This window comes from Dendropsophus ebraccatus, chromosome 2 (genome assembly GCF_027789765.1).
Source record: "Dendropsophus ebraccatus isolate aDenEbr1 chromosome 2, aDenEbr1.pat, whole genome shotgun sequence".
NCBI lineage: Eukaryota > Metazoa > Chordata > Amphibia > Anura > Hylidae > Dendropsophus > Dendropsophus ebraccatus.
In genome coordinates, this window is record NC_091455.1 from 90,990,380 (window position 1) to 91,009,764 (window position 19,385).

Here is a 19,385-nt window from a genome sequence, read left to right on the forward strand (position 1 = left end):
TGTGAAAATGAGATACTTTAATGTAAACAAATAGATTAGTGAAAAATTTTTATTTTCCATTTTTTACAGCCTAATGATGAATACTTTCCTGTAGATTAATTCTTTTAGATTTTTAGTTTCCAAAATTGAGTCACTTAAGTGGGTTTCCAGTATACAAATCTACTTAAAAAAACCCGGTCCCTAAAAAAAAAAAAAAAAAAAAAAAAAAAAAAAAGTTTGGAAATTGCATGAAAATTTGATAATTTGCTGATACACCCTGTAAACACTCTAAAAAAAAGTTCACGAAATGAAGCCAGAATAAAGAGGACATATTGATAATTTGAAGTGCACATTTTTCAAAATTTTTCAAGATATTTTGATGTGACCAAATTTTTCAGAAACTCAGAATTGCTAGCATACGTTAAAGCATCACTGAGCTATAAGCGCATAAAGTGAGACAGGTCAGATTTTGAAAAATTAGCCTGGTTATTAAGGCCCAAATAGGCTTGGTGACCAAGGGTTAATAAATCCTACTGATACTGTTAATTCTTTAATATGCTTATTACTATCCCATGCTTGCTTCACTTGAATATACTTAAAGTAGGCTACCTCTGTCAAGTTCGCACGCCTTTCCGCTCAAAGAATTGACATTTTAATTTTTTGAGCGGAGAGGCGCGGAGAACAGAGGCCTCCCATTAAAAGAGATAGCAGGTAGAATTCAGTAGTTTTAACGGGCCCTTAGAATGCCGAAGGATTCAGCGCAGAGTCCGCGGGCCGGGCTTCCAAGTGGAATCTCCACACCAATTCCGCAGTGTGAACGGGCCCTAAGGATAATTTAACTTAGGGATCCTAAAAATGTGTGGTTATAGAAAATTATTTTAATGGTGTTTTCTCCAATCATCAGACCTTTAAACCCATAATAACATTTGACAGCAATTATAAGGACAAACCTCTTACCACTGTGCAGAAGATACAGCTGCAGTCTCGAAGAGTGGTCATCATGTCAAGAGGATGTTCAGACAGACACAGCTTGCACAAAATCAAAGGCTCCAGAGCCAACTCCCCAGGAGAAGAATTGCCATTCATCATGGCATGATGACAGATTTTACCAGCAGAAGCCATACTTGTCTTAAGGGGTCAACATCTTTATCTTCTGGTACTAGAAAAAAAGTGGTAAAATAGAGAGATTAATATAAAGTTTAAGGAATGTGGTCTAACAATGCTATTCAATCACAACAACATGGTCGGGCAGATAATATTACCAATATACTTTTACCATTATCCATCCAAAAAGTCTATAGAAGACAATAATGTAACATACTGGCCAATTTAAAACTTTTTCAAAACTGATTACCTTGCTGTAAGCTACATAGTGATATATTGGTACAGTTATGCAATAATTATCTAAAGGAGTATATTACTCAGGAATGTATGAATTCGTACTTTGATGTCAGGTCTTAAAAAACAGACTACAAACATGGTTGGCATTATACCAGTTAACAAAATGACTGTATCACTTAGTACACTGATGTGTAGTTGACACAAGAGGAAACATTTAGGGAAAGCTACTTAATATGTCCATAAAAAACACATGGGCTACATTAGAAAGCAGACACTTTGAAGTAGACCAAACACTTTGTAGCTTATCCCTATATCTTTTATATTAACCCCTTCCCAGCCCATGACGAACACCGGTAAAGGAGTATGGTGCAGACTCAGGAGGTGCTGTCTGCACCCACTGGTAATGACCAACGCAGGAGATTACTCCATTGTCAGTCATTTAATTGTTTAGATGTGATGATTAAAAGGGAAACTCTGGATAGTTTTTTTTTTTTCTATTAAACGTTATATAGATGTGTCTATATGATGTATTGCCATATCTGTGCGGTTCTGCCATACTGGTAGTTGATCACATGCCTCTGTTTTAGATGGGTGCCCCCCCCCCGGGTGCCCCCCCCCCCCCAGCCTCTTAAAGCGACTCTGTACTCACAATTTTCCCCCACAAACCGCTTGTACCTTCGGATAGCTGCTCTTAATCCAACATCTGTCCTGGGGTCCGCTCAGCAGGTGATGCAGTTATTGTCCTAAAAAACTACTTTTAAACTTGCAGCCCTGTGTCAAATTGGCGTGAGCACCATTGACTTCTATATATAGTGCGCCCCTGCTGGACACTCCATTGAAATTACAATGGATATGTATGTAAATGTAATATACAGTGTGTTTTTGATTGAATACATTGGGGAGCAAGTGTCCTTGCTCCCCAAAGTAATCCATAAATGTATTTAACTAGTACATTTGGAGGGCACAGAGCAGGGAGGCAGAGATGTGCCTATGAATCTACCTCCCCCCCCCCTGCTCGGTGCTGCTGCTGCCACATATACACAGTACTACTCCTCCCATTATCTGCTCATAGTATGAGCAGATAATGGGGGAGTAGTACCTGTGCTATCCCCATAACGCTGCCGCCGCACAGCTGCTCCTCACAAGGGCTTCAGCATGCCCCCTCCGCCGCTCCCCCTCCTAGCTAACAATTTCTAACTATCCCGCAGCTCACCGCCGCTCTCTGCTCCCACATACAGCCTCCCGGTCCGCACTGTACGCCGGCCGGGGACAGGAAGCACCTGGACCGCCATGCTCCCTACGAGGTGGGGGTGTTTCCTGTCCCCGGCCGGCATGCAGTGTGGGAGAGACGGGATAGTTAGAAATTGTTATCTAGGAGGGGGAGCGATGGAGGGGGCATGCTGAAGCCCTTGTGAGGAGCAGCTGTGTGGCAGCGTTATGGGGATTGCACAGGTACCACTCCCCCATTATCTGCTCGTACTATGAGCAGATAATGGGACTAGTAGTAATATGTATAAGTGGCAGCAGCAGCACAGAGCAGGGAGGGACGGGGGAGGTAGATGCATAGGCATATCTCTCCCACCCTGCTCGGTGCCCTCCAAATGTACTGGTTAAATAAATTTATGGATTACTTTGGGGAGCAAGTGTCCAGCAGGGCACACTATATATAGAAGTCAATGGTACTCATCGACTTCTATAGTGAGCCCCCAGCTGGACACTATTGTAATTACACCCCCCGGTTCGTGACATCACAGTATTTTAGAGAATCTGAAGTCTCCCTGATCTACTAAATTAAGGGAAATAGCCCTATATGTGCATTTCCATAATTAATGTACATTAGAAATTTGTCTAACTTTCCATATGTAATAACATATTAAAAAATAGTTTTGGCCGGAGTTGTCCTTTAATTAAAAAGCAGGCAAGGTAGATAAATGATTTTTCAGTCAGCAGTTTTGTTATTACATAAAAAATAAGTGCAAGATTAGTATATATACTTGATTAGATTTTAAAATAGTTCACAGAGCTGGTTTCTTATATGATCTTACTAAGGTGTGATATGCTTTGTGTGACATTTCTGCATTCCATCGACACATACTTTCAGGTTCAGTCATCTAAAAATTGAGGGATATGTTTGTTTATTCACTTCATGTAAACTGAAATCCGGAGGTTGCTATAGATATTGCTCTTACCATAACACACCTAAATACCTTCACAATGATCTTTGCCAGAGGTGAAAGAAGGAAGGAGGGTGAGGATAACAATGGAAGTGACCTCATCATAATCTTATGGCCGGCCTTAGAATGTCTATGCATTAGGCTGGCACACCCTCTCTGGCCCCCTTCATCATTAGGAATGCTGCAGGCAGATTGTCTCCTATCCCTCAGCTGTGTGAATACTGAACATGGGCTGGATCGTTAAGCACCTGTCCAATGTTCAGACAGGAGAAAATGTTCCAGTGGCATTCCTAATGATGAAGAGGGTGGGGAGGGGGGACGGAGGGGTGGTGCAAAGTTAGGGCACAGATACTCCCATTTGGCATGGGGCTGCAAGTTTAAAAGTTGTTTTTTAGGACAATAACTGCATCACCTGCCGAACGGACCCCAGGACAGATCTTTGATTAAGGGTAAATTCACACAGGCGTCTCGCATAAAAAAAAAACGCAGCTAATCCGTAATACATTTATTATTCTTATTATTATTAATACGTGTATTGCGGATTAGATGCGGTTTTTTTATGCGAGACGCCCGTGTGAATTTACCCTAAAAGCGGCTATCCGAAAGAAAAGATTGTCGCTGGACAACCCCTTTAATGCACCTTTAAGTGAACAGGACAACACTATGGTTCCTTTCATCATGGCTACTAAATGTGTTGCAAAAGGAGGGGCAGTAACCATTGAAGAGGCTGCAGTGCTCACACAAGTGCCACTGTCTATTCAAACATCTACATCGGCAAAGGTGTCAGGAGTCAGACCTCTGCTGATCAGATATTAATGGCTTATCTTGAGGAAAAGATATTAGGGGACATTTATCAGGGTTAGATAAAAGTGCTGTCCCCTTTTTCCCCAGCTGGATTTATTTAGAAGAGCATGTCCTAGTGTTTCTGTTTTGCCATTAAAAGGATCCTAACTTTATTTTTCCATTATTATTACAAATTTTTAAAGCGTCCATAATTCCAGAGTGCTGACTTAAAGTGATACTGTCACTCCCTTTCTGTAGGAGGACTTCTCTACAAAGCTGTAAAGCCTAAATTCTGCAGTTTTCATACCTTACTTTATAATAGATTTCTTGGTACTTTTTTCAGTGAAAACAGATTTTTATCAGTGGTGGATTGTGCCACCTATGCGGGGGGGGCTTCACCACCACTGTGCCACTTAGCCTCGCCCACATCGGTGCAGTAGGCCTCACCCCTACGTGATGTCACTGGCATCTAGGCCCTGCCCCCTCGGTGGCCATTGAAATGGGCCAACCTTTGGGGGGGGGGGGAATTGGGGGCCGGTCCATTCCAATGGCAGTTCACTAATTAGCTATTTAGATGCAGCTTTCAAAGCTGAAAGCTGCACTTAAATAGCTATTTCCCTGCATCCGTGGTGGTCTAGTAGGTCTGTATAATGTATGCTACACTGATCTATATGATAAATATGTGTAGTTGTATTAGAAGTCCCCCAGGGAGCTTCTAATTACTGTGTAAAAAAAAAATAATAATAATCCCCTCCCCTAATATAAAGTTAAATTATCCCCCCCATTGCCATTTTATAAATAAAAATAAATACATAAACAAACATATTTGGTATCGCCACGTGCGTTATCACCCAACCAATTAAATTATCACATTCCTGATCTCGCACTGTAAATGACAAACACAAAAACCCACCAAAGTGCGAAATTGCTGATTTTTTGTCACATCAAATCCAGAAAAATTGTAATAAAAAGTGATCAAAAAGTTGCATATACGCAAGCAAGGTACAGATAGAAAGTACAGATCATGGCGCAAAAAAAATGGCACCTTATGAAGTCCCATAGACCAAAAAATAAAAGAGTTATAAGAGCAATTTTAAAGGAACATTTATTTTTTTTTAAAAAAAAATTTTTTTAATTTTATAGCCCTCAAATAAAATCAAAGTTATAAAAGTTACATATCATTGGAATCGTACCCTCCCAAATAAAAAAAAATTGCTTTCTATTTTAATTTCACTGCGCCAATTATTTTTTTCCAGTTTTGCAGCATATTTTATGGAAAATTTAAGTCTGCCATTGCAATGTACAATTAGTGGCACAAAAAAATAAGGGCTCATGTGGGTCTGTAGGTAAAAAAAAAAAAAAAAAGTTATTAGGCAAGGAGTATGGCGTGAGCATATTTCAGATATAGTGGGATATGTTGGGACAGGAGTAAAGCACAGCAATGATATACTTTAAGTGCTGGTATGGGAGATAGAATGGGTCACAATGTTGCCTATGACATAAAATAAAAGTTGTATGTTTGGCAGAGTTTAAAAAAAAAAAAAAATGATATATGTATATTCTTAAAGAACTTTTCCTACTATTCGCCTACAAAAAGCCCAGGAAAATCCCTTTACTGTATGGAAATTTAAAGTAATCATCAGAGCAGACACACTATGTAATGACTCAAGCAGATGTACTTTCTTGCAAGTAGAAAGTGCATGTGCCAACAAGCAACAGTCTCACTCTATAATGGGAAACTGATGTTAGTCTACATAGCTATGTTTTGTAAGCAAGTCGATTTAAAAAAAAAAAAAAAAAAAAAAAAAAAAAAGTCAATTTTATTTAATATATATTTCCAAAGACCCATAAAGCACTGGATGCCATTTCCCAATATGCCAGAAGGTATGGAATGGGTATGAAAGTAAAACATGATTTTTATTCCTTTTACAAATTTTACAGATTTTATCAGTTTTTTTTCAAAGGTGAGAAATCTGTCTTGGCGGCGATATGGTTAAAGGAGACCTGTCAGGGGGTGACAGGCTCCCGACCCCCAGCTAGATCCCCTTGTACTGACCTGATCCGGCCGAGTCCCGCTCCCGGGACAGAGATATCCTGGTCAGAAGCCGGCGCAGAGATGAGTCCGGCTCCATTCATTCTCTATGGGCGCCGGACCTATCTCCACAGAGTGCGCGCCAGCTTCTGACTAGGATATCTCCGCCCCGGGAGCGGGACTCGGCCGGATCAGGTCAGTATAAGGGGATCTGGAGCCTGTCACCCCAAAATGGGGGGGGGGGGGTGAAAGGTCCTCTTTAATCAAAACGTATCTATGAATCAATTCACTACAATGAACAACGATGGAGCATGTACAAAACGCTTAGTTCACATCTGCGTCAAAAGGCTCTATTCCAGGCATGTCCAAAGTCCGGCCGGAGGGCCATTTGCGGCCCGCGTTCCGAACTTTTACGGCCCCCCAGGTATCCAGCTTGCTATTATCTGCCTGTGTTATAAGGCATATAGCATGTAGCATGTAAAATGGTCGGCCCTCGCACATGTTCACTTCATCAAATTTGGCACTCTTCGAAAAAAGTTTGGACATGCCTGCTCTATTCTGTTTTTGTATTTTTATTACAGTCCGTTTACTTCACACAAAAAAAAACAGATTTGTACAGTCCTTTGCACAACAGGTGCCAACAGATCCTATTGACTTTAATGGGGTCTATTGGGTTCCTGTCTGGTGTCCATTTACTTATCAGGATTTGAGCAGATAAATAATAAGGCTACGGTACCTGGGTCATGTGATCACCAGCCTGGACCACAAAAAAAAAAAAAAGTGTTCAAGGTGTCAGAGAAAATGATCTGTCCGCTGACTTTCTGTAAGCTACAGTATGACATCAACACCTATCAGATATCTTCTGGCTGCTCGCAGACCCCTCCCCTCTGAACCCCACCCAGATCTGCATGCTGCTGCTGCCGCTACATGTATCTCTATGATAGCGGTTCTCAACCTGTGGGTTGCAAACCTGGCAAAACACAGGGGTTGCCTAAAGCAGTGGGAAAATACATACAGTGGGGGAAAAAAAAAAAAGTATTTAGTCAGCCACCAATAGTGCAAGTTCCACCGCTTAAAAAGACGAGAGACGTCTGTAATTTACATCATAGGTAGACCTCAACTATGAGACACAAAATGATTTTGTAAGAATTTATTTGCAAATTATGGTGGAAAATAAGTATTTGGTCACCTACAAACAATCAAGATTTCTGGCTCTCACAGACCTGTAACTTCTTCTTTAAGAGTCTCCTCTTTCTTCCATTTATTACCTGTAGTAATGGCACCTGTTTAAACTTGTTATCAGTATAAAAAGACACCTGTGCACACCCTCAAACAGTCAGACCGCAAACTCCACTATGGTGAAGACCAAAGAGCTGTCAAAGGACACCAGAAATAAAATTGTAGCCCTGCACCAGGCTGGGAAGACTGAATCTGCAATAGGCAACCAGCTTGAAGTGAAGAAATCAACTGTGGGAACAATAATTAGAAAATGGAAGACATACAAAACCACTGATAATCTCCCTCGATCTGGGGCTCCACGCAAAATCTCACCCCGTGGGGTCAAAATGATCACAAGAACGGTGAGCAAAAATCACAGAACCACGCGGGGGGACCTAGTGAAGGAACTGCAGAGAGCTGGGAGCAATGTAACAAGGACTACCATCTTAGCCGCCAGGGACTCAGATCCTGCAGTGCCAGACGTCCCACTGCTAAAGCCAGTACATGTCCGGGCCCGTCTGAAGTTTGCTAGAGAGCATTTGGATGATCCAGAAGAGTATTGGGAGAATGTCCTCTGGTCTGATGAAACCAAAGTGGAACTGTTTGGTAGAAACACAACTTGTCGTGTTTGGAGGAAAAAGAATACTGAGTTGCATCCATCAAACACCATACCTACTGTAAAGCATGGGGGTGGAAACACCATGCTTTGGGGCTGTTTCTTTGCAAAGGGGCCAGAACGACTGATCCGGGTACATGAAAGAATGAATGGGGCCATGTATCGTGAGATTTTGAGTGCAAATCTTCTTCCATCAGCAAGGGCATTGAAGATGAAACGTGGCTGGGTCTTTCAACATGAGAATGATCCAAAGCACACCGCCAGGGCAACGAAGGAGTGGCTTCGTAAGAAGCATTTCAAGGTCCTGGAGTGGCCTAGCCAGTCTCCAGATCTCAACTCTATAGAAAACCTTTGGAGGGAGTTGAAAGTCTGTGTTGCCAAGCGACAGCCCCAAAACATCACTGCTCTAGAGGAGATCTGCATGGAGGAATGGGCCAACAAACCAACAACAGTGTGTGCCAACCTTGTGAAAACGTTTGACCTCTATCATTGCCAACAAAGGATATATAACAAAGTATTGAGATGAAATTTTGTTACTGACCAAATACTTATTTTCCACCATAATTTGCAAATAAATTCTTACTAAATCAGACAATGTGATTTTCTGGATTTGTTTTCTCATTTTGTCTCCCGTAGTTGAGGTCTACATATGGTGTCAATTACAGGCCTCTCTCATCTTTTTAAGTGGTGGAACTTGCACTATTGGTGACTGACTAAATACTTTTTTTTCCCACTGTATATTTAGCCGCTGAGAATTCGCACTCCCGTCTGCAGCAGCGGCACTATTCAGCTGGAACGCACAGGGTTATTGATAAGCATTCCAAACTGAATGCCTGCGCAGACGTGTTTGCATCATCCTACGGGGGTTACAGGCGGGGGAAATGCTCCACACGTGTGTCCAATGCTTGCTGATTGCCGAACGGCAGACGCTGAGGTGGAGAGCCAAGAGAGCCTGAGAGACAGCCTGTAAAAAAGGTTAATAATGTAACAGTGCACACACCATAGACCCAATACGGTGTAAGTGTAAGGTTCTTTGTGTGTGAACAAAACACCATACATTTACACAGTGTGAACTACATCGGTCTACTATAAGATGTAGTTCACACTGTTCCCCAACGTATAATTATCTCTCATATCTCCCACTATTTTCCCATATTCTGAATGCGGAAACTGATTAAATCATCAGTTTCCGGCATTGAATCCCCTCTATTGATTTCATTGTGAGTGTGGCGGATTTTGTGGAAGAGAGCTCCTGAGGATCTCGGTTTATCACACAATCCGCCGCAGCCTCCTATAGATTTCAATAAGAGATGAAGAAATGACAGTTTGACACATTTCTTTCTCTCCAATTTAGGTCAATGGGAGGCTGCGATGGATTCCGCTCAAATATAGAGCATGTTGCTTAATTTTTCCACACTAGGCTTTTTCCTAGTAACTCTATATTTCATCGGAATCTGCTGCAGCCTCCCACTTCGACTTGAATAGGAGTTAGAGACATGCGCCAGAACTGCATTTCTGACTCTTCTGCGGAATTCACCGGTCTTCCATTGAAGTAAATGAGATGTGGATTCAACCGTAGAAACCTCTACTTTATAGTGTGAAAGAGCCCTGAAACATGACATGCTGTGCAGAAACTGCAGTGTATCCTATGACGTAGTTCACACTGTTCTATATAAAAAAAACTTGCAACTTGCCACATTTTTTTCTGGTTTGGGGTCACAGCATTAGAAAGGTTGAGAACTACTGCTCTATGAAATCAGTATTTATAGTAGGAAACCCTTTACCTGAGGCTGTGTTCAGAGATTGCAGTATGCAAAAGAAAAAAAGAAAAAAAGTGCTTCAAGTGCTCTACGAAACTATGTAGGCATAAGTTATACCATTGTATGCTGCTGCTTACCCTTGCTGGACCCCACTGAACTGAATGAAGTTTCCGAATGATTTTGTTCGGGCTATTTCCAAGTATATACTGTAATTTTACAGGACTCAACAGGCATGGCCTACAATGCTTTGGAGTCCCACAAAACAACAATAAATGTGCCCGCGTCCCCGGTGACAGGTTCCCTTTAATGATGTTGTGGCAAGGAGAGTATATTGTTATATCCAAGACTCCTTTTTTTCCCCGTTATGCTAAAGATAGTTCTTAACCTCTCAATGATGGATTATGGGTATACTCATCAAGCCAACAGATTACAGTTAAGGCCCTAGGGATGCACGATGCACCGAAATATCGATACTACTATCGATATTCGGGCAAAAAAAAACGATTCAATACCAGGATTTCCTGGTATCGATACTTCATGTTACGCTGCATAATAGTGCAGTGCATAAAGTACAGTGCAGAGAACACGGCCGGCGGCTATCAGAGCGCCGGCCGTGTTCTCTGTATGCCTCTCCCTGCCCCCTGCGGTCACCTCCGCTGCGGTGCTCTCCCTCAGCTCCCAGCGGCGCCATTTTCAAATAGCCGGCACTTGTGTAGATGCGGCTGTCACACTGACAGCGGCATCTAACCACTCCGTATGCAGCAGGGGTGGCTACTGTGTGTAGCAGACCCCCGCTGCTGGTGTCTCTCTGATAATAGAGTCCGGCTCGGCCAGACACTGTTATCAGGGAAATGATTTATGCAGCGGAGCCGGAGCTGCACAGAGGTCTGGGCGGCTGGGGAGAGAAGACTGAGAGCAGGAGGTCCCGGAGAGGAGGACGGAGGAGGCGGCTGGGGAGAGAAGACTGAGAGCAGGAGGTCCCGGAGAGAAGGACAGAGGAGGCGGGTGGATGTGCAGCACATGTGAGGATCCAGCCGGCTGGCAGGTGGGGGAGGGGACGGGGCTGTGAGGAGCAGACATCAGTGATGTGGGGGGTGACAAGGGGGGGGGGGGGGGGGGGTCGGCCTTGCTCTGGCTATAGTCTGTGTGCAATCCTGTGTAACCTCCTCTTCCTCAGCAATTTTGGTGATTGGTGCAGATAGCAGCTGTGTGGGCAGTCAAGGTATCTGATGCAGCAGAGCTGTCTTAGCGATAGCTGATGCAGCAGAGCTGTCTTAGTGATAGCTGATGTAGCAGAGCTGTCTTAGACAGATATCACTAACTTTATTTTTAACACAATAAAATAAAAATAGTCCAAAAATTGGTATCACTGTAATAGTGCAGGGGTATTATATTTCTACCACTGTATTTTGTTTTGTTTTTTTTATACTTTACTAAGTATCGAACTGGTATTGAGTATCGAAATAAAAAAGTTAGTATCGGTATCGAACTCAAAATTCTGGTATCGTGACATCACTATAAGGCCCTATTCCACAGACCGACTGAGAGGAGCAAACAAGCGCTATTAGTGCTCGTTTGCTCCTCGTTCCCCGCTTTCTGCCACCGCTATTACACGCGGCGGCAGCAGCGAGTAGGTGAGTCCAGGGGGGGGGGGGGGTTGGGGGGTTGGTGTTAGCGAAAGTCCTGGCTCAGCGAAAGTCTAAAACACACAGTAAGTCCTGTGTTTTCCATGCTTTGCTTAAAAAAAAAAACACGATTTTTACAATCGTTAGGACATTATGGAATTTGGGCTCACACCTAAAGGATTTAGGCTGACCTAGCAAAATATTTCAAAAGAGGCAGACAAATGTCACACAAAACAATACCACACCAGTCAGCATACAGAACATACCTGTCAGGTAGAAGGCACTGACATACTACAATTTTTTTTTTTTCCTACAAGCTTGGACTCGATCAGGATTTCCTGTGATAGAGTGTACATATTCTGTGTCAACACAAAATTCTATATGAGAGCTCATGCACACTGCTTTAATATAATTCTGAAATGTATTATGCCTATAGATTAAACCACTGTGTGCTCCTAATTTCATGCAAAGTCTTATTCTGAGTAAAGCAGCATCTCCTCTATCCACAGGACTGCTGTACTCTGCAGGGTTCAGCAGCTCCACAGGCAATACATGCACAGTGTATATTTGTGAGTCACTGCTCTGTTGAAACAAAGGAGTAGGGGCACCATTTTTGAGATTTTGGGAGGGTCCGAGCGGTCAGATCCTGGGGTGTGTATGTTTTTTTGTGATGGATTTATTAAAGCTTTGTTATAAGTTTTGAAATTTTGAGGGATTCATGCTTATTACAAGGGGCACAAAGTACTCTTTAGGTGTTCTATGTTAGGCTAGGTTCACACTGCGTTTTCAGCATCCGTTTAACGGATCCGTTTTTTTTAACGTCCAGAAAAATAGGGTCAGCAACGTTTTTTGGTCCGTTTTGGTCCGCCAAAAAAAACAGATCCGTTTTTTTTTATAATGGAAGTCAATGGAAAAACGGATGCACACAAATGAATCCGTTTTTTGCAATCCGTTTTTCATGCGTTTTTTGCAAAAAACGGATGCGTTAAACGGATGCTGAAAACGCAGTGTGAACCTAGCCTTAGAGATGTACAGGGTAACATTTTTTTAAGGTAGCATCAAACCATATATAGATGTTTTCATCCTGAGGTCTGAGGCTTATCAACTATTACGTGGATAAGGGATAAGTTAAAAAAGATGTACCACCAGGTACATCCGCTTTAACCTAAACCCACTGATCTAACGCACCGGAACCGGCCGGTGCTCTTGGTGAACTACCTCTTTAATGCTACCACTAGTCACAGTGTCACCACATTATCTGCATTGCACACCTTAATGGGCAGTTTACTTCACATATGCTACATGCAAAGCATGATTTTTTGCTCAGGCTCTAAATCCACCACTGCGGTGGCCCCTGCTGCTTAGGAAGTTGCATTTCAGCAATACATTATCAGCACTCCTAAATCTACAGCCTTTACTTTTGATCTTGCTAAAAATATTGGGGGATTTCAAAGGAACCGCTAATGAGATTATCTCAGTACGAGAGGAAATACACTTGCATTTATTTTCCTGTGCAAGGATCTTTTGTAATGTGTTTATCTTATAGAGGCATGACACAGCAACCATAAGGTTCTGTAGTTTTCAGAAAAGAACTACCATAATTATGGCCACATGCACCTTTGCATTGCCTTCTGCAACCTAAATTCCTGAGATACCCAATCATCTATGGTGGCAAGCCAGGTCATTAAATAACCTGTCTCATAACCTACTGTCTACTATGTTTATATGCAAAAGACACAGGACACCAGGAAGTCTGACTACAAACAAGATTTTGCAGAGGATTCTTTATTCTAACAAGTCAAAATCCTCAAACATGGTTTATGTACAGTGTGTCTATATTCTGCTTTCATTTTCATTTGCTTCAGTCACATTGTTGTTATGAAAATACAACAGATACTGTATGGGCCAGTTCACACAGAGTAAAACTGGCGGAAATCTGTGGGAGGGCTCATGTCTCCTCTCTTCGCTCAGAGAGAGGAGGCGCGAGCCCTCCCATAGACTGCTTGTATGACACGGAGACTAGCTGCATTCTGCGGCAGAGATTTCTGCCACAGAATTCCACCAGTTTTAGGCTATCCTCCCACAGCACAAGAGACCGTCCGTTCCGTGACCCGGCCGCTCTCTGAAAAGATTATTCCGGCCAGATGCGCTCGCTCCATAGTGTGCACTGACATGGTTTTCTGCGACCACTATTCAATGAGTAGCGGCCGCAGAAAACTAACTTGTCAGTTGTTTGCGGTGCCGTGAGAGATCCCGGCTGGAGTGTATACTATGTGTATACGCTTGGGCCGGGATTCCTAGGCAGCAATCGATATATTTCCGTATAAATCACGTCCGTTTTACGAAAAAATATGTTGTGTGAACATAGCCTTACTCTGTGTGAACTGACCCTATCAGCTAGACCATATTTTTCTAGTACTTTTTGCTGTAAAGCATGTCACCAACAGCTGTAAACAGCTTACGCAAGATGGCAGCCCCCTTAACAATGTACTACAAATAAAATGTAAAAAATGAAAATCAGAAAATAGAAACAAGAAAAAGAAAAACACATTCCAATCAGTAAAAACAAATCTCGGCAACAGATTCTCTTTACTTTATATTGGTTGTGGACATATGACATGGACAACATCATTCTTGCTTATTGATAACAGCAAAAAGCAGTGCCATAGCTATAAACACAAACCCTTAAAGGGGTAGTGCGGTGCTCGACATTTATTCACTAAATAACACACATTACTAAGTTATACAACTTTGTAATGTGTGTTATTTAAGTGAATGGCCCCCTTCCCCGTGTTCCCCCCACCCCTGGAAGTGTGGTGCATTTCACTCACCGCGTTACTGTCGACCCCAGCCGCCATCTTGGGACAATGACATAATGTTCAGGAGGCCGGCCGGACTGCTCCAGCCGTCCCTCATGCCGCCCCCCCCCCCCCTCCAGGGCGTCTTCAGCTGCTCAGTCACGATTGAGCAGCTGATGACGCACCAGTGAATAAATATCGAGCACCGCACTACCCCTTTAATAACCTTACGGTTCCTAGCATTACTACAGTCACAAGTGGCAGCAGAGTTTAAAGAGTAAAAATAAAGAGCAGTGCCAATGTCAACATACCTATATTGTTAGCATTCTAAAGCTGCTACGAAGTTAGGCCTAAATGTACACTGTACAGCGCCAAGGCCAGTGCCATTTTAACAAGCAACCGAGAGAAGCAAAGACCAGAATGTAGATTGGTGGTGTATCACGGAGGGACCTCCCCTTACCCCCAATTTCAAGAATGTGGCAGAGTCTTTGTTTCGAATTAAGCAGTGAGCCATGTACTCCATTTATGGTCTATGAAGAGCTGCTTAAGCTGAGAGTTGTACTGGCTAGAGATGAGCAAACCTCGAGCATGCTCGAGTCCATCCGAACCCGAACTTTTGGTATTTGATTGGCGGTGGCTGCTGAAGTTGGATAAAGCCCTAAGGCTATGTGGAAATCATGGATATAGTCATTGGCTGTATCCATGTTTTCCAGACAACCTTAGAGCTTTATCCTAGTTCAGCAGCCCCAGCTAATCAAATGCCGAAAGTTCGGGTTCGGATGGACTCGAACCCGAACCCGGTTCGCTCATCTCTAGTACTGGCCCATCTCAGTCAGCTTTATAGACTAAGAATAAAGCAACAGCGTGCATGCGCAACTCATGGTCTATTCCTAAGTAACTCTGGGCCCCGCTGTGGATGGAGAATAATCACCCCTCTAAACTCAGAAGAAAGGGATTATGGGGTAGTGATTTCTGACAGCCATAAATCAACAGTGCAGACAGTTCTGGAGACCTCACCTACAAATACATAATATAATAGAATTGGTTTAAAGATAAACTACAAAAATGGTGGACAGTCTGATGCATAAAACATATAATACTTAAAAAGGGTTGTCCAGCATAAGATGATAATGAAATGATGATGCTGTGGAGATCTAATAAAGCTTTATACGTACCTTTCACTTTGCTGGAATTGCTTGTTTCCAGGCCACCCGCTGCGCTGACCACCAATATCCTCTTCATTACAACTACTGCTGACATCCCGTTCCGATAGGCACTATACTGACTGTGCTTAGTGGTAATTTCCTGACAAAACAGCACATCAGCAGAGGCTGTGAGGACAGCACCAAAACGCTGTGGACAGTGGAAGACCTGGAAACCGTCAGCTGTGGCAGAGCTGGATGGGTATTTATACAGCTCTGTTATGTCTCCGCAGCATCAAAGATAAGTGATTTACGGAGGACAACCCCTTTAAGGATCTAAATCTGAATAGTTTATGATCAAAATGGATTTTTTTGCCAATACACTGCTTTAATAAAGTTATATTACTTTACAAAACAATATTGTTTTCAAATACATATGTACTTCCGTTTAGTGACAGCAGTAAAGGGCGACTCAGCTTCTCTGCTGCCACCTTTGTTTGTGTTAGGAACTGCAGGGCTCTAGGCCCAATCCCCTGCTGTTCTAGCACTGCCAAACATCGCTATCCCTATACAAAGCAGGGCTTGTTCCCTCTGTGTACTGTATATTCTTATATACAGTACACGGGAAGAGGGTGCCTGACAGAAGATGACTCCGGGCCAACTTACATCTTCAGATGACCTTTCTGAAGGCTACTCCTAACATGTCAGGACACACACAGACACTATTACTGTTTCATATATATTTGTGGCTTGGTTTGCATTTAAAGGGAACCAGTCCAATCGGGCTGATATGGTTCCCTGGACTGCTGTATACAGCTCCTGCAGCAGTGGCACGTACTGGCCGTGGCGGGGAAGTAGTAATCTGGGCAGCTCCCCACCCTGCCTGTCAGCGCGCTCGGAGAGGATGAATGAGAGGCAGAGAGCCCAGTAAAGGACCTCTCCACCTGTCATTCATCCTCTCCGAGCGCACACTGAAAGGCAGAGCATGGTGACTAGATACGGGTGGGGAGCCGCCCAGATGACTACCTCCCCTCCGCTGCCTGTCACACGCCCGGGGGATTAAAGTCCTTTTTTTCCCCCGGGTATACAGCTCCTGCTGCAGCCGCAGCCAGTATGGCCAGCAGCTCAGGGAACCATATCAGCCCGACTGGGATGATTGTTTCCCCTTTAATAGTGCGGCTACCCGAGACGATCATGGTGTCTGTCAGCCTCCGCACAGTGATTGCTATCACCACTAGCTCTGTTCATTGTGCAGAGGCTGCCAGATAAGATTGTGTCAGGCAGCCTTCACCCTAGTGTACTGTATATATATGAATAAGCAGTAGATAGAAGGAACAAACCCCCACTCTGTATAGCGATAATGCTAGAACAGGGGATTGGGAATTATAGGGTTTAGAGCCCTGTAGTTCCTGACACTAACATAGGTGGCAGCAGAGGGGCCGTGTTGCCCCTTACTGCTGCCACTAAATAGAAGTACATATGAATAGGAAAAAGTACACTTTTTACAGCAATATAAAACTTTTATTAAAGCAGTGTATTAAATCTTATTATGTAATGATATCTTTTGTGTATCTGGAGTACTCATTTAATTATGTTAAAGGGCTAAGGTTCAAGAGGAAAGTGTTTTCATTAAAAAACTAAACATGAGAAAATATTACTTAACTAATGAAGTAGTAGATGCCTGGAGGATACAGTACTTCCAGTTGCTAAATTCTCAATAACAGAATATAAACCTATAGACGTATATCTATCCTAAGGTAATAAGGAAATACTGAGAGGGCAGACTAGATGGACCAGGTGGTCTTTTCCTGCAGACAATCTTCTGTTTCTATACAAGACTCCGCCTGTAGTGATAGGTGAGACCTGAGCATGTGTCCTGTGGACTGACAGGAATTGTTGATCACCTACTTTAGTGTTGGGTCCTTTGTTTCCTCAATGGAAGAAGCTGGCAGGTAGGGGGGCACTAGGTGTATGGTAGGTGTCCTGATATGCCAGGATACATATGTATACACACATTATAATAGAAGGTATACCGTGGTTATAATAGCTGTAGACAGAGGCAGACAACTGTCCTATCCTTGTATCTTCCTGTCAGTATAAGTCATATGCAGCTATGTTATCCATACAGCCCGTCTTCAGGGTCCACAAACTGCTCCAGCCCAGCCGGGCACATCTGCATGCAGCCCGCTTACCTTGTATACGAGCAGCCCGCGGTGAGGCAGCTGTGCCCCCTCCTCTCTCCACACACACAAGCCCGGGAGGATTGCACACACAGCCGCTCTCTACCTTCCCAGGCACCGTGTCGCTGCCGCTGTTGTGGCACTGAGGTAATCCCCGCCCTCCGTCTATTGGAAGCAAGTTGCCATTATGTTGAGAGCACGTCACGGCTTGTGTGCAGTATGTAGGAGAGCGCTGCATGGAATTGTACAGGAAGCCTACAAGCAGCACTTCCTACTTCCCATCTGGGGCTCCTCAGTGCAGCTGCAGGTGATTACATCAACCTCAGGGCGGCTGCTGCTACTGTTCTGCTCTGCTGCCATAGTACAACATGAAACCCACAGAATGTTTATTAATGCTGTGCAATGTATCACAGTAGGGCAGCATGGGTATCCTGACTCCTCCTCCCTGCTGTGTCACAGGAGAGGGAAGAAGAATGCTACTACACACTGACAGACCTAAGATGGTGCACTGCCTCCATACCTGCCCTGGGCTGCTGTCTGCCCAATATGTGTTATTCCTGAGAGCCTCCATTCTCCCCACATGTGCTGTAAAGAGGAGCTTATCCTCCCTAAAAACTTTGCTGTCTCAGCAGACAGACAAAACTCCTCACCCCTCTAATTTACTGTAAAAAAATATAGTGTAAATGGAGCTTATATAACATTTCCTGCTTGTCACCACTTGGCTCTGCTCGGGGCAGCGTCTGATTCACAGGAAGTCCGTAGAAAGTCAATTTCAGTTATAGGCAATGTTCACACTACGTTTTTCCCTCTCTGTTTTGGAAAAGAAAAAAATTACATCTATCATTTTGAGTTCCAAATGACATCCCTCACTTCGCTGTTTGGTCGTCTGTCTGCACAATGACGGCTGTTGGTACATTAAAAGGGCCTTCGTCCTCCATCATTGGTGGTATAGCCCCCCCCCCTGGCGATATGATCCAACCCCCCCCCCCCCAAAAAAAAAAAAAAAAAAATCCATGAAAATTGTCATAAAAAGCGTTCAAAAAGTTGCATATATACATAAGCAAGGTACAAATAGAAAGTACAGATCGTGGCGCAAAAAATGGCACTTACACAGCCCAATAAACCAAAGGATGAAAGCGTTTTAAGGATGCTAATAGAGCAATTTTAAGAACATTTACTTTTTTCTGGTTCAATGTAGGGCTGGGCGATATTGGCCTAAATCAATATCGCGGTTTATCGCACATGCAGCCGCGGTAACGATAAATTAAACGATAATTATGGCACGCCCTTTTTAAAAGCCACACCCCTTTTGAAAACCCCATTTTCTGATGGTGATACAAACGTGGATTTATTCCATATAACAATGTCCAGCAAACTTCACAAGTAATACACAATGTTTTGGCGTCTCCTACACCATTTTCAAGTGGCACTTGAAAATGGCATAGGAGATGCCGGAACGCCATATATTACTTGTGAAGTTTGCTGCACATTGTTATATGGAATAAATCCACGTTTGTACCACCATCATAGTGCTGCAGAGTTTTTTTTACTTGATCCAAGGTCTGGGATTTGTGTGCTGCCTTTACTGTTTGCGATACATAGATAGATAGGAGATAGATAGATAGATAGATAGATAGATAGATAGATAGATAGATAGATAGATAGATAGATAGATAGATAGATGATAGATAGGAGATAGATAGATAGATAGGAGATAGATAGATAGACAGATAGGAG

General features: G+C 43.2%; 1 protein-coding gene across 2 annotated transcripts in view; it reads right to left on the reverse strand.

Moving 5' to 3' along the window:
- RNF144B (ring finger protein 144B) overlaps positions 1-18,032 on the reverse strand; it is a 54,948-nt gene extending 36,916 nt beyond the window's left edge. The window contains exons 1-2 of one of the 2 annotated variants that reach the window (XM_069957940.1): positions 17,661-18,032; positions 937-1,138 (exon numbers count right to left, since the gene is read on the reverse strand). In XM_069957940.1, coding sequence (XP_069814041.1) covers positions 937-1,101 — 165 coding nt within the window. In that variant the 5' untranslated portion in view covers positions 1,102-1,138; positions 17,661-18,032. Of the gene's footprint in view, positions 1-936; positions 1,139-17,501; positions 17,626-17,660 lie in introns of those variants that run through there. The other variant, XM_069957941.1, reaches the window with a different exon arrangement.
- Positions 18,033-19,385: the final 1,353 nt, after the last annotated feature.